At 31.7% G+C, this 17,475-nt stretch overlaps 1 protein-coding gene across 2 annotated transcripts; it reads left to right on the top strand.

The window, feature by feature from the left end:
- The first annotated feature begins 694 nt into the window (after positions 1 to 694).
- LOC113397220 (homeobox protein CDX-1) lies at positions 695 to 16,539 on the top strand. 2 transcript variants are annotated; one of them, XM_026635463.2, is made up of 3 exons: positions 695 to 1,151; positions 14,594 to 14,742; positions 14,917 to 16,539. In XM_026635463.2, exons 1-3 carry the CDS (start codon positions 815 to 817, stop codon positions 15,160 to 15,162), a joined length of 732 nt encoding a protein of 243 aa, XP_026491248.1. In that variant the 5' UTR covers positions 695 to 814; the 3' UTR covers positions 15,163 to 16,539. The 2 variants fall into 2 exon arrangements, with proteins under 2 accessions (XP_026491248.1, XP_026491249.1); XM_026635464.2 differs by having other exon boundaries at positions 696 to 1,151; positions 14,597 to 14,742.
- The last annotated feature ends 936 nt before the right edge of the window (positions 16,540 to 17,475 follow it).

Genomic DNA, 17,475 nt, shown 5'->3' with positions numbered 1-17,475 from the left:
ACATTTACATGATCTGGTAAAAGTTTGCTTTAGAGATAGCTTAGATTATAAAACAAGTAAGTTTGGAAGACATTACAATTTTTTTTGTTAAGCGTATTATTAGGTAACTAATTCTCTACGAACAAATTCACGGGCAAAAGCTAAATAGGTAGGTGAAAACTATTTACCTAACGAAATACCTACTTATTACTTAGGTACTTACATACATACAGAAAATTATACTTTCAAAAGTCGATGTGATTGAACTTCACAGATTCAAGTGTCAGTTCTTAGCCATTATGTTGGGAGTACTTACCTCTCAGAAAATATACGTTCCCTTAAAGTAATATTAAATGAAATTGGAAAGCTAGAAGTTATTTTGATATGATATTACTAAATATTTTCTAACAATACAAACGTAACTGTCATCGTGAATTAATGATCAATATGTATTTATATAAATTAAAATGAACCAATACAAACTTTTTTTCCTACATTTCCAACTTATAAAAAATAAAAATATTTCAGTCGTGTTTAGTCCGAGTTCATTACAGCGGTGTCCATTATTTTTGTTTTAATTAGGCAAATTAAATGATAGCGTGGGGCGCGGCGGCCAAGTTGATATCGGGGCGGGCTTAAAACAGCTGCCTTCCAATTGGTCGAGGAGCAACCGCCCTCCGCCCCTCTCACGGCCCGCATCGCAATAGTCGACAGATCCGGCCTCACCTCAGTCGAGTAAGATCCCGCGTTGTGTATTGCACGTTACATAGACAGCCGGTACAGGGTAGTGTTGTGACAGCGAGTGTATGTGCGATGCTCGGACGGTGATTGAAGCATGGTGAATTACGTTAATCCGCTCGCCATGTACCAGGGCAAGGGCGGACAATACGGCGCGGGGGGATGGTACGGGTGGCAACATCAAAACTTTGAAGAGCAGCAATGGTGCGCTTGGAACGGAACTCCGGCGGGAGGCGAATGGCCTTCGGATCCTCATCATTTCAAAAGAGAGCCAGGAGAAAGAGATATAGCCGAAATGCCATCTCCTGCTCGTGGGGACTTAGCTAGTCCTGGAGAAGGATCGCCTGGGTCGAGGCCCTCACAGCCGCCGGCTCCGCCGCGCTCGCCTTACGAATGGATGAAAAAACCAAGTTATCAGTCACAGCCCAATCCAGGTTTTTATTTTCATCTACCTTCTATCAATTTTATTTTAAGATGTTTTCAAAATTACAATAAACTATAAGGTTAGGTTTTCAATATAAAGATATTAACTTAACGATAGCAATTATATGAGTTCAAAAATTTTACATTTATGGCATTTAAGGGTACCTATTATATACCTACTTAAACAAGTTAGAAATGATTTTAGATACATAATTAGGTATATAATTAGATATATTTAGATATGTATGTAAATATATACCTAATTACTTTTAATTCATTTTTAATTATATTAACCAAAGTAACTAAAATACTAGTTAGGTAGGTATATTTTATTAAAAAAACTTGTTTTCATGGGAGGAGCTGTATTTACAAAAGTTTAACCAAACCATACATCTTATTTCTCTGAAAAAATATTTAGTATTAACACTAATGTTCTAGATATGCCTATAATGAGTAACTATAATCGGATAAATATATATATATATATATATATATATATATAATATTATATAAATAAATAAATATACATATTGAACATCACATACATTACTCTGATCCCAATGTAAGTAGCTAAAGCACTTGTGTTAATTTATTCTTATAATTATGTATAAGTTAGAAGTTTTGTTTGATAAAATCCATTTTATGTAGTAAGTACATAATTAACTGACATATCTACCCGAAATAATTATTATTCTAAGCATTACAATATTACATACATTATTGCGAGTATTATACCTCTTAAACGTTAACACTTAAATAATTATATTCAAAGGATACAGCAATTATTTCCTCTTTAAATTTTTCACCTATAAAATGTACCTTTAGGCTACAACACAATACCTATCAATAATTTAATAATTTCTTTGTTTTACACAGGTCAAGTACGATCTTACAAGCAATTTAATAGAAGTTTTATAAGATAAATTAGGTTTAATTAAATTACCATTGATTAGGAACGTAGGTAATTATTCTATCGACAAGATTTTAAAAATTAGCATGAAAGTCAATATTACAGGTATTGATCATGTACATTTCAATTTATACATACCTATCTATATCTTGTATGAAAATAATCGTATACTAACTCCATGCTTACTCATAATCTAAATAAATAATCTTGTACGTTAAATATACATCGTGTCTATAGCTGTTTTCAATTTGAATATTAAATTAATTTGTTATTCAATGTAAAATAAGTATATAGGTAACAATATTAAATATATTTATTATTTACTAGCAGTCAGTACTTTTTAAAAAAAGTTACATTAAATATATGTTAAATATTAGACGTGAAAGACAATGTGTCGAGTACCCATTATAAGTCATTTAAGCCCTTCAAATTGCGAAGGTAAATTGTGATATATCAATTACAATGAAATAAGTAGGACTTGCTTTATAAAGGCTGATTACTTAGGTTTACGAATTATTTAACTAAGAAGCATCTATATTATTAAATGTTAGAATGTATCTACTGAATGTTCTAGAATATAAGTTGAAACGTAGAAGTTGATTCGAGCAATTTCTGTGTGTATAAGTAGCTTTCTAACTTGGGCAACCTTACGTCTAGCTTTTGGAGCGTTAATTCTAAATATATTAAAAATAAAACATCAAGATTGGGATCTTCTGTCGTTGATTATATCTGAATAATTAATATCGTAGTAAAGATGTTATAGGTATATACTTATGCTTATATACTTATTATGGTTTTAGTATGTTACATAAGTACCATTGAGCGCACAATGTCAGAAATGGTCATCAGAATATACAATATTCTTTTTTTGAAACTATTGAATGCAATTAAAAAAAACAATAATACGAATTTGATATTTACTGCTGGTAAGTCAGATACTGATTAGTTAAGTAAATTGGTTGATGGTAGTTGTAGCAAGGTTATAATATTATAAAAACGCGTTAAAAAATTTTTTCACGCTTGGTTTTAGCTTCATTTTATAGATCTATGTAAAGATATCTTTTTCGAATGACAGTAGAATTTAAGAAACAATAAATTTAGCTTCATCATTGAGCTTGATCCGTTGACGGAATCAAAATTTACAAATTATTATTTATAACACGAATAACAATTCTGTTATAAGAGTGTTTTAATTTTTTAAGTGTGACTCTTTAAATAATCTAGGATTAGACATTTTTAGACAGTTGTTTAAAATCGACAAATGACAAATGAAACATTCTGCTATAATTTGTTACTATTCAACATAGAAAGAGAGCCGAGATGGCCCAGTGGTTAGAACGCGTGCATCTTAACCGATGATTTCGGGTTCAAACCCAGGCAGGCACCACTGAACTTTCATGTGCTTAATTTGTGTTTATAATTCATCTCGTGCTCCGCGGTGAAGGAAAACATCGTGAGGAAACCTGCATGTGTCTAATTTCAACGAAATTCTGCCACATGTGTATTCCGCCAACCCGCATTGGAGCAGCGAGGTGGAATATGCTCCAAACCTTCTCCTCAAAAGGAGAGGAGGCCTTTAGCCCAGCAGTGGGAAATTTACAGGCTGCTAATGCTAATGCAACATAGAAAACTTTTATCTAAATTGAATATAGGCTTTGTTAACCGTTCAACACTATAGGTATGCAAGCTTGGCTGAAATTAACCTGCAATATCGACCTCAATTCTTAACTAGGTAATTGTTACTCCATCTGCAAGTAAACTTAAAAATTGGAATACTAATAATTTCTTAATAACTTCTAATACCTAATTAATTATTACAGAATAAGATAAGAATATATCAATCCCTCAAAATAAGTCACGTTACATTTAAGTAGTTACATTTAGTGAAAACGTTTGGAACTTAACAATTTCAGTGGAAAGTACCTACCCTATAGTTTAGAAATATACCCATATACCTACATCTAGTCTAATTATAAGTTAAAAATTAAACAGTATAAATTGAAATATAAAATTATGTTAAAAAAAAATGCTTGTGGCAATATACTTAATACCTATAGGTGTAAAACTAGTAAAGACAAACAAAATGAGCCCAAACATTAGCGTCACTAGAAGCCATTGAAGAGAATTCACCTTCTTGTTCCATTGTCGGCTCAACTCAATAACATATGCCCAGTTGTCCGTCCTGATTTTGTACAAGTTAAAAATTAAAATAACCAAAAATCGTTTCGTGCGTGGAATAAACTGTTCCAAATTTAAGCTTACTAGACTCCGTAGTCAAGATGTGCGATGATGGTCAATCACGACAAACGCTACGACAATTATAAAATAGTCAACAAAATTAAATACATTCAAATTTTTAATCAAATCTTAAATATGTAAGATAAAATCGGAGATTTTTTTACAAACTTACTTGTCTAACTAGTTGACGAGTGAAATTAATATATGGCGTGTGTGAGTCAAATACTTAAAATTAACACCGATACTGACGATATAAGAGATACTTGAGGAAGACTGTTTGAAGCATTACCTATTCAGTAATGTGTACTCGTGGTCAACGAATAAATATAATACAATTAGGTACAAGCCCGTATGTTGGTACTGCAACTGCCTCATGTGCCATAAATACTTAAAAAAATTAGACAACCTAAAAGTATATGTATTTAGTAATTAATTAAAACATTGTTATATATCTTTCAAACTATATCTCTTGTTCATCATTCATTCGTTTTAATTAAAAATGTTATTACAGTATTAATCAAATTTGCTTCAATCAAAGATACCACCTATTATGTATTTTTTTATTATTGATCGTACTAATAAAATATTAAATTATGATTACAAATAAATGGTGATAGTGATGTTTCACAACATTCATCGTCTTTGAATTAATAACATTTATTTTTTCTATGTGAATGCTACCAAACAATAATTCTTAACACTGCCTGTAGAGCCGATGTCAGACAAACGTTGTCACGTTTAAAAACTGACAAGAGAAGAGACTAGCTAGCCACTTCATATTAACATAATGTTAATCTTCATATAACAATAAAATACGGAACACTTAGATATAAACTCGATTCAAAACCCTAATGTTGTAATTATTTTGATTTGTTCTTTAAATACATTGGACCGGCTCCGGAAGGTCGAAAGAACAGACAAGACGAGCTTTGCGAGACAAATTGCAATTTTTCCGGCTTTGTTTTGACGGTCGGATAACCTTTGTCTGAGACTGCATAACAATTATTTGATTGAATTGCCAACGAGATATAGATATTACGTTTCGTATCGTTTGTTTCTTCATAGTTATTGTATTCCGAATCGAATGCACTTATTATTATGTATTTTTAGTTCGTGAATGTTGAAATAGTGAACGTTATCTACAATTCAATATAAATAAAATAAATAGATATTATTCTGTATTGGCAATACCAGATAAAATACTTATATTAATTTAAAATTAAGCCTAAGGTTTACATTTGAAACCAAGTTTTAAATATTATTTCGAAACGTACCTTGATCTTAGGTATTATTAGCGATCCTAGTAGGCTTTACACTTATATTTATGATATAATTTTTACCCTATAGCATTTTGGAACAGAGTAGCTTAATATCAGTAAATTTTCTTTAGAATTAGTTTCAAGATTATCCCCTACATACATTCAAACAAATAAATTACAAAAATAATTATAATATTCGTACAGCAATATAATGAAGATATATTGTATACCTAGTTGTATTTATTTTGTAAAGGAAAATTTAGAATTGTATTGTCGATTTTGCTCCAGTAATTTCTGATATTTCTCGTGATCTGCGGTGAATTCGATTTTCTTCTTAAAGATACCAAACAGACGTAGGAGTTTAACACTGCTTTGTTCATAATCCAATAACCATTGTTTTTTCAGAGGTGCTACATAAAAAAAGGAATCATACGGTTAATACAAAACTAAAAAGTACAAACATTAAAATGAACTATGCTTTAATAATAAAAATATATCAAAACACATTAAACATCGCTATTTGATTATGTTAATTTATAAAGATTTTATCATAATATATAAACTGTTATATACCGCAAAAGATTGTATCAGTTTTGATTTAATAGTAGGTTTAATATAATAGTAGGCAGTAGGCTGTTATTTCACGCAACGTTAATTGCAAGAAGAGGAAATATAAAATGAGATTCCTAAAGCGTGCTATCCTCATGTAAAATATATAATAGATATTCCAAAATCTAATCCATTCCAATCTAAGAAGGAATAAAGATTAGCAAACCATAGAATTACGCATTTTAATACAAATAGTTCTTCATTAATAAGTATAATTTATTTACATTACAATATTAAGTATTTTACTCAACTGCTTAGATCCACATCTCCAAAATAAAAAACATGCGTCAACATTAAAATTGCAATTTTTACGCGAATCCATAAATTGAATATCATAGATTATTCAAGCTTTCGACCAATGATCTTGCTATCGCTTCAAATCCATGTCAACGTTTTTTTCTATTCACCTTGGTGAAATAGACTGTAGGTATCTTTCGCTGAGTTATGTAAGACTGATCTTCAGACCTGAAGTATTTCTAACCGAAGCGGTAATTCATTTTTGACCGCCAATTAGCATATTGTGTAATGTTTCTATATTGAATAATGTGATTAATTTGAATGTCATGATACTTTTATTTCGGTACGTGCACTATTCGTCTAGCTTTTAATCGGTTTCACTTGTCTTAGTTTTGTAATCAATATTCGTGTCTTATTTAGCAAAATATTAGGAACAAGTTAGTAATATTTAAGTTCTCTATACCAATGGCTTATACGTAGGTTCATTGAGGGCCGGACCGTAAATTTAGGGGGCCCTGGGCTAACACTATTTAGGGGCCCACCTAAGACATATCTGAACGTAGACTTGAATTAAATTAATTGAATGGATTTGATTAATTGTAGTACTCGTAGGGCTGCAAACCATACGAACTTTTTAATTTAATAAAGTTATGGATTCTTTCGCATTATCGTCTATTTTTGACTTTGATTTGACTTAGCTGGGGCCCCCGTGAATCCACGGGGCCCTGGGCTGGAGCCCAAAAAGCCATATGGTAGATCCGGCCCTGGGTTCGTTGGTGTTTCTTTTTGCTGCTCAAAATGAGACGCTGCCATCAGAGGAACGCTGTTCAGACCTAAGTGGTTTTTTATGAAACAATCCAAACTCAAAGTATTATGCCATTAAAATCAATATTACCCGAAACAATCGGTGCAGATATCCACTAATAATCACACAACATGTAAATTCGGAAATTGATATTTACATTATAAAATGTCTTAAGCACCCTTATCAATTATAATTAATTATGATACTTTTTCTTGGTTAGTTACTAGTACAAATATTAAATTATTCGATAAAATAATTTTGTAATATTTATGATTCTAAGAGTAACGTTATTTTACTCTTGATTTTATTTACCGAAATTACATAATAACTGAATTGCTTGAGAGACTGAAAGGCCCATTAGCTTTGTTTCTCAATATTCTGGAATGCAAACTTAATTAAGTTGCAAATTGATAAACGACAAATGTTTATTTCCAATATTATAATTTGTCGGTTTTAGTATGAAATTATAGATATCTTAATACAAATAGTATATTTTCTTGCAATTCTGAATGAATTGAGCTAATTCGTAACACAACTTAATATATTTGATGTAGTAGCTAGTGCTAAATATTAAGCTTCTTTTATATTTAGGGTTACATATTGAAATCATTCATTTTATGAGTACTAAATAAAAGGCATGATAAATTATATAATCCTATTTTGGCAACAGTAAAATATCGGTTAATTTAGTAGCCGTAAATAAAAGGGGTAATGTAAATTAGAATAATTATAAGCAAGATATTATTGAACAATTGCAATGTAAAAAAATTACATATAAAATAAATACAAAAGCAATTATCGCAATAATAAATGTTGCCCTATTTAAAATTTCCCGCTGGAGTGATTGTTATGCGCAGCAATTATCATTGGGCATAACGTTACTTAGATGTTATTTTGCGCTTACAGTAACGTTCTGTTTTAACGCGAGCCAAGGGAGCGAGTGCACTGTGAGAGCAATTAATCCCGGAATCCCGGGGTCCGGAATAGCGGGGCTGCTCCCGGCGACAATCACTGCCAATGGCGCCCTCGGGACTGAAAAGTTAAATCTTTGCCAACTTCGCCTGGCGCACTCTATTGTAATCGCACTTAGCTATTGTCTTAACTTGGTGCGCTGCCTCGCATCTGCAAAATTTTCTAAGAACAGTTGTAACACAAAATATAGTATTATTGTCAGAATAATGAGAATTAAAGTTAATCGAATCGCATTTTTACGGAATACTTTAGTTATTATTTCATAATAGGCTTGCACGTTACCTACATGTGGTTCTAGGCAAAGCTTTTATCTCCGTTATTATCTATCTCATCAATATACATAACTCCACTTTTCAATATAACATCTAAACAAGGCATTATGTTATATCAATAATACTGTCATATTTGCCTTTCATTTATAATATGTAACCACATGTACAATGCATACCTAGACTAATGTATACAATAACCTTTCTGTCTCTATTTATTTTGTTCTGTTTGCACAAACGCGGGAACGTTCTTGGAAATAATTCTCTATATTTTGTCTACAATCATTTACAAATACAAGTAGAGGATTCGCTCAGCAGGAGACTATATAAACATTATGTCCACCAAGATATGACGAATACGCCCTTTTGTAATCTATCCTTCTAAAGGTCGGTGCATTGAAATTATGGGCAGTTAAAAAATTAGAGAGTGTTGAAATCTTTCTTTCATCTCGTGGTATTTACGCAGCAGGGATTCTAGTCGCTAGCAAAAAATTCAGAAGCCAACAGTAGGAGGCGATTGTTTGGATAAATTGAGTTCGTAACTAATCGATGTTTTAACGCTTCTTTTGTGTTGTGACATCACACTGACAACTATCGCCAGCTTGCAAACTTGGGTAATTAATAGCCATCAACTGTCATCAATCTTTTCTTTCGAGTTATTTGGTTTGCCGATTTGCGTAAAACTGTGCGTGACGTCTGTCGTAGGAACGATGATTGATTAATGTTTCCAATCTCTTTCCTTTTATTTTATAAACAGATTATTATGTTTGATCGTATTTTTTTAAAGGAAATATGACATCACATTTAAAAAAATACATGATTTGCACCAAATCTTGTTGTACCTTGTCATAATCTATGATGATAGCTATTTGGATATTAGAACTCTGTCTATGTAGGCGGTTACTGCGGTGCCGAAGCCGTCGGGTCGATTTCGAGCCCTAAATGGACGTAACGCAGCACATAAAGTTGCCGAACTGCCGCTTTACGACCCGCCCTCCTACAGCGCCCTTTAAATAGGGCCTGTCCCTTGAGAAGTTTATGGATTAATTCGACAGCCACCTCTTTTTGTCTGATATCGAACCGAATTGAAATTATTCTACAATATCTGCAATCAGATCATCACAGATTCTGTCAAAACAGGATCAGCGTCACTTTAAAACATATCACAATAGTCGTCTCCACCGAGTTTATCGCCGTGATAGTTGATAGCGGCCGCGCCCTCGTCCATCAAAAACGCATTACAAGCGCTTACAAGAAGGTAACCGAGCGATATGCGCTGTTGAATCAACATGTTCAAAGGCGCCGCTATCACTAGCTAGTCGCGATTATCGCGTATTAATGTAAGCGTGGATTTCGGCAGACCGACAAAGCGTTGAGCGTAACCGATAACTTGTCGATTAGTAATTGTTTCCCTTTTACAAATCGTGTTCAACATCGTGTTCGACAAGCAGCCGCCTGATTTTGATATGAACTATGAACACATGTAATCCCGTCATCAGATATGTGTATCAGCGCCGTTCATTATTTACCAATACTGAACTTCATCATTTACAAGCATACAGAGCGTGTTTGTGCAAATATATTTTACGTTATATTTTTTCCATTATCAATGCTATTACTTGTTTCTATAAATCTTCTTGTATACTTCTTTTAGTCTTTATATGTGACTCTAATTACTAATGAGAAAATTAAATCAATTCAGATGTTTTTCAACACTTATCTCAAAAAATTCTGACATATCTGTCATTTTTGGCTTTATTGTTAACACATGTTATATTAAATATATTAAATCATCTAGGTATTCATCTACATGAAATCGAGGCTTGTATAATGTCGGTTACAATGCACCCCATCCCGAGCTGGTTTATCTGGCAGTGTATTTGTCTATGATAGCAGCTGACTAAAAGTGCTATCCACCCTCGAACGCCGCGCCCGCCCGCGCTGTTTGCTCACCACAAACAATCATTTTTTTTTAAATCCACCATGATAACAGTCGTTCTTACGATCCTTTGCTATTTAGTTTAATAGTTATCACCTCAGTATAACGTCAATAGGTCAAAAATACTCGATGTGGTTCGTCACCGCACAGAACAATCTGTTATTATTCTAGTAATGATTTAAAATAACGCATCAGAAGATGGTTTTAGAGAAGAGAAGATTATTATTGTATTTTCTTCTTACATGTAATTTAATAAATAATAATATCACATTTTGCATATTAAGAAAAAGATCATGAAACTATAGTATAAAAATGGATTAAAAATCGGAATGATCTAGTTACAAGACCTGTATGAACTAACAAAACAATATAAATATTATAACTGTTATCTGTTGAGATTACAAAAGCACACCGCAATGTGTGAGGGCAGACGATACAAGGTGCCCGGCCGGCCACTGTTTACCACGAAAATTAACGACTCCTATCAAACACTGCATCGCCTATAGATAGGGCATATTTGTTTAACTTACTAGTTCGTCTTTTGTTTGCTCTTCTAACAGGAAATTTATTTAAGTTATAATTTTCTGTCATTCGGGAAATCTAAAGAGTTTATCTCCTTGCATCTATATGAACAATATTGTTATAGTTTTTCAAACTCGCATACGAAAACATGTCACGATGTTGACTTTTGACCTTTTATATCGGAGACATACAAGGGTTACATAACAAATTAAAAGGTATCCATAAACTTGGAACGGGTCTGCTACATATCTACATATTTTTATTTGTAGCGTCATTTGTGATACCTAAATACGGTGAAATTTTTTTTATTGTTTTTGGTTTTGTTGATTTTAAACAATCAAACTTAATTAGAGGTGTATTATTTAAATATTAACTAACAAATAACACTTTTATTATTTGAAGAAATAAAATAGATAAATTGTAAAAAAGCATTGCGTAACATTTATACCTAATTCAAGTGTCATTCTTGTATGTGACAAACATAATTTATGAAGTCCCTAATACCGAGATAAGGGATATTTACACACTCTGAGTATACAAGCAGACACCTCAGCTCTGTCTTAGTGCCGTGTCAACAGATCTACGTATCTTGGTAATTTTACTGTTGAGACATCTAAGGTAAAGATAAAAAATGTAAATAAAAATTACAATTTTCGACGGAATAGTAAAAATATCCTGTGTATTTCTCTGATTATTAGGATCATTTATATACAAATATAGTACTCGGCACGTACCGTTAGATTACAAATGGATTACAATTATGATTGTCGTATAGTCTAGGGATGACATCATTTCAGATTTTCCGGCATTTAAACGCTGACTCGAAATGACTTGGCAATTTTGCTAATATAGACTATTATATAACTAAATATAGACTTTTATAAATAATCGACTTTCTTCAGTTTTTCCTAAACTTAAATTGATTAATATGTAATTGAAGACTTAATATATTCATAATTATAATTTTCGATCGTGACCGTGCTGGCTATGGTTCCATTTCGAAGTTAAAAAAATTATAATTTTATTAATTTTAAATAAATTGTAATTTTTGTTGAAGAAAACAACGCAATATCTGTATTAATATCAATCACAATTTATGTAAACTAAACCCTTTTCCATTTTATTCATAATAGATAATACGTAAATACATACATAACTTTTCATTCAAAGTTTATTTTATTTTATTGGCCGTGATTTTTGTTTGTTAGAATAGGATAGAAAGTAAGAAAGAATAAAGTTAATTAAGTGAAGTCTTAATTAACTTGTATTGTTATATTCGAGAAATGACTTCTGCTATTAATTCAAACTCAAACTCAAATTCCTTTATTCAACATAGAAGCATTACACTTACTTATTGATGGTCAAATTAAACACTACCACCGGTTCGGAAAAAGGAACCTGACCTGAGAAGAACCGGCGAAAGAAACTCAGCGGGTCTTTTTTTTTTGTCAAATTAATTACATACATAATTGTATAGTAATAGAAACATTCATGAGGCGATCGTTTCATTCTCAAGGTGTGCATTCATCAGAAGCATTTTGAACGTTTTCTGGGATCCTCTGACTCTATGCAGTCGAGTAACAGGAGTAACAAGATTGTGTTTGTTCCTTGTACCAATGTTATGAGAATCACATTTTCTCATAAAAACATTAATATTTTTCCGTACATACAAAACTTTACAGAATATATATTGCGAAGCAACAGTTAATATCTTAATTTCTTTAAATTTATACCTTAATGATTCATTGGCTCCTAGGTTATAGATTGCGCGAATAGCCCTCTTCTGCAGCACAAATATAGTATGGATAGCGGCTGCGGTACCCCAAAGCATAATACCGTAGGACATTATACTGTGAAAGTAACTGAAATAAACTAGGCGAGCCGTATCAACATCGGTAAATAATCTAATTTTTTTAACCGCAAATGCCGCAGAACTCATTCTACCCGTCAATCCGTTTATATGGAGGAGCCCCTGTAACTTGGCATCAAGAGTAAGGCCAAGTAATTCAGTTGTTTCATTAATTTTATTAGTTTCTAAAGTAGTTTATCTTATTCGACCTGTGGACGTTTAAAACCTAGGAACGACACGTTAAGAGTCTTTTAAAATAAAATATTTTATACCTACTAGTCTTTACTAGTCTTTACATCATTTGAATGGATAATTGTGATTGGTAGGCATCTTTTTTATAGTGGAGAGTTCCGATTACCTACGTTTAAAAAGGTAGATACGTAATGCTCTTTAATAGATGAAATAAAGTCAATTGTATCATCGTAGTAGGACAGAAAATATTCGTCTTACACACTTATAACTGAGCATTGTCAAAGAAAAATTTTAGATAGGTATATTCATATTAAAAAACTCACAGATAACAAGAAAAGCCCTCGGCAGACATTGTCTGTAGGTATCTGTACAAACCTTTTCCGAGACGCGCTTCATGTTTTGGTATAAGTTTTGTGTATATTGGCTTAATATTTTTTTTCCATTTAGGTAATACAAAAAAAAAATTCCCAATTTTTTTTTTTTTTTGAAAATAACCAACATGATCTGTTCAAAATATCATATTAATTATATCAAGTAAATGGCAAGTTGATTTAGATCAAACCCTGTTCATTAGAACATAAATCTTATTTTGTAAGGAATATTTCTAATAATGTTATCAGATTTTTACAAATTAACAAGATAACATCAAAATTTTACTTGAATTATTGTAATACTAACATTGCACCTCTTTCTTTAAAACATCGGGCAAAAAATGTTTGAATATTTTAGTCAAAATAAAATCAGAAACTTAATATTATTGCAATTTTGTCTTACTCTATTCATAATAGATTAAGACAAATTAGCTTTTATTAAATAATATTTAGAGAAAAGAAACAAAACATAAGCATTTACTAAAATACATCTCATAACAACTAGTTCATAGTATAGTAAAAACTTACTTCACATTATCATTCAACCAAGTTTAGTACGTAAAAGAAAGAAAACGAAACATTAATAGAACATTTTACCTAGAAAATATAAATGTAAATAAAAGTACAGATTACTATACAAAAATGTATAGTATAGTAAATCGCGCCGTGTGGTCCCTTGATGATGTTAAGCCGACGTGCGCGGCTTCTCTGTACCTTACCGTCTGGATTAATGTTATCGAGCCCAAGAGAGGACACTTTCCCCTCTTATGTAAACGGTTACACCTTATGAGACTCTCTGAATTTCATTTGGGCTTGATTGGCTTTAGATATATTGTATAGTACAATCACAAACGACAGACACGTTTTTAAATAACCGACGTTTAATATAATAGAGCTTTATTATTTCCGATAAAAAAAAAGTTTTAAGTGAGAAAATTATCTGTAAAAATAATAGTTATGTATGTTATATGGATAGTATATAATATTAGATTAGGTATTTTGTAGGACCCCCTTACGGATAAAATCCTCCTCCAAGGAATACCATTTTTCTCTATCTCTGGCTGTGATAAACTAGCTTTGACTTGCCGTCTCCACTATTTCCTCCACCCATCTGGTGCACGGTCGGCCTCCAACCGATGATTAAACGTACAAATTACTAAATGTAATCGAAAATATTGGAATTATTGATAACTTATAGTTATATTTCTTCTTTAGTAAATATTCGTCGAATTAATGATAAACATTGAGAACTTTATACTTATTGAAATATGTATATTACTGCAGGGAAAACACGCACGAAAGATAAATATCGGGTGGTGTACAGCGACCACCAGCGGCTGGAGTTAGAAAAGGAGTTCCACTACAGCAGATACATCACTATACGACGGAAGGCCGAGCTCGCTGTTAGCCTTGGACTTTCTGAAAGACAAGTGAGTTTTTAAATAACTTATTGATTAATATGAAACGATACCTACATGACTAGCGGGTACATCAATGATCACATGAATATGTTTTTTTGAATGTAAAATATTTACATATAAAAAAATAACTTTAATGTGTGTCTGTACAAAATTAGAGTTTCTAAATATTTTATTTATTTTCAGGTAAAAATTTGGTTCCAAAATCGCCGCGCGAAGGAGCGAAAACAGGTAAAAAAACGCGAGGAAGTCGTGATGAAGGAGAAGGGCGACCACGCATCCCTTCAACACGCACAATTGCACCATGCGACTATGTTGCATCATCAGCAGATGATGAACGGCATGATGCACCATCATCACTATCACCAAGGGGTTCTCCAGGGAGTGCCCGAACCTCTAGTGCCGGGCGTCGCGCCTGTTCCTCTCCTGTGACCACAACAAGACTTCTGTGCTCACAGTGACACGTATACATAGTGACCAAACCCAGTGATTAAAATATAGATGATTACCCCATCGGGTTAACTTATGTGCTTTTGCATTAAATTTTACCTACTCGTTTATTGGACTTGTGATAAATAGTGCAATGTTCTTACGAGAATATTTCGTGCGAATAGACTTAGTAAGTTTATTCTAGTATCGTTTAGGTATCTTTGTAATATTGGGTAATAGTCGTTACATCTAATACTCCTATAGGAGACCACCTTGGGCTCTAGGCTTTTTCATTAATGACCGTCCCTTCCTCCGAGATGTGGTGGCCTTACGTTGCGTCTTAATGGGAGAAGTCTCGACCCAAGAGTCGTGAAAGTTCATGATTGCCTTTTTAGTGCTATTACTTAGTGGGTAGGCGCCTCTTACGTGGTCACGCCTTAAGGCTTTCCCGGCCTGTTATTTCTATATAGAATAAGAATTATTTTAATTTAAAATAGATTTCTGTCAATGTAAATATAGATAACTATATTTTTATAATATTATAATACTTAAGTATTATTAAAATTGATTGTTTTAAGAAATTTATTAATATTTCTCAACGTTATGAATGCCGTTGATGAGATTAATACATCTAGCCTTGCCATGCGCAACTGTAACTAACCGTTTGAATATAAATGTCTAGTTGTTTGCTTAAATATAGGTCTGTTTGAATGATCGGCAAATCAACATAGTTAATAAATGTTCGTTATATTTATAAATGCCTTTAAGAATCTCATTAAACTTTATAAAATCATATACCATACCTTATGGCATATTTATTGCACGGTAGCGTTGAGAAATAGATAAATATATTTTTTTTACTTTGAATGAGATTATTTCTAGTGTTAATGTTTCTGTAAATAGAAATTAGATAATAATCGCTTAATAATAGATATAATTTAATCTCGGAATAAATTAATTGAAGACGAAATACTTAATAACTACGTTTTTTAATGAACGCATTGTTGTGATGTATGTTTTATGAGATTCGATTTAATTACAATTTATCCTTTCATTATGTTGTTAAAATAACGTAACGATGTATTATTTATTGACAAATATTCACGATAATGGAAGTATTATTATTATGTTTATCGTTTTGTTTTGTGACGACGTTATTGTGGTGCTATTTTGTTTTAAATAAGCCGTTTCATGTACACAAAATATTGTAGAATAAATCTGTTATAAAGTATTCACAGGGCATTGTAATATTGGGCTTGTTGTAATAGACGTATGTTGTGTTGGAAATATTGTAAATTGTTTTTGTACACTGTGTTATAAGGATTATACGCACCACCACGAAACACATTTGATAAACTAAATAAATTCATGTTAATCGATTTTTTATTATTTTTATTTTCACCCCTACCATGTTCATTAAATTAAACAATAGTAGTTGGTAAAGAAGATTAATAATATAAGTATATTCAAATTTATTTATAATAAAAATTTCTGTTTCAATTATAAAGTATATATTAGTACTTTGTAATGTTTTTTTTTTCGGTAAAAGCGTTATACACCGTAAGTATTAATTGTTACTTTGTTAACACTATTATTAATAGTTAATTTTAACTTAAATGTCAATCAAAATGAATATTAAAAATTAGCTCTCAAGTAAGTACTTTTTTATTATTAATTAGGTTTATATTACAGTAATATAATAGCAATCAATATTTCAACTTTCATAATCAGAATCGTATTATTTTATGGTTTTATAAACTTTTATGCAAAAGGTGCTTATAATAATATATATGAAAGAAAATTTCTATCGTCGATGTAAATAACAGACTATTTATTGTATAACATTCTCCTTAATCACCCACTACAATATCGGATCAGTATAAATAGAAAATAAATGAAATACATTACACAGTTTTTACTTATAGACTTCGTATTTATATTATTCCATTTCATTCATTAAAAAAACCGCTTAAGACGTATATATTATTTATCGTATATTTATTTTTATGAATATTATTTTACAAAACGATAGTTTTCGGTTACAATTTATTATCTATATAAATAAAAAAATTGCAATAATCGTAATGGGAACAAAAGCGGCGTTAAATCCATTTTATGCGCAAGAATATGGCTATGGTACGAGGTAACAGGCGAGCTTATCTGACTTAAGGATCAACAGTTTTTGGATTATTGTTTGTAGAAATACTAAATATAAGTATTCTTCTCGAAAAAAGTTATTACATGTCATATAAGTCTACGTCCACATGTAACGATAAAAACACCTCAGACCTGAAGAGAACCGGTGAAAGATCTTAT

The sequence above is a fragment of the Vanessa tameamea genome, chromosome 3 (assembly GCF_037043105.1).
Source record: "Vanessa tameamea isolate UH-Manoa-2023 chromosome 3, ilVanTame1 primary haplotype, whole genome shotgun sequence".
NCBI classification, from domain to species: domain Eukaryota; kingdom Metazoa; phylum Arthropoda; class Insecta; order Lepidoptera; family Nymphalidae; genus Vanessa; species Vanessa tameamea.
This window is presented reverse-complemented; position numbering and strand designations above follow the sequence as displayed.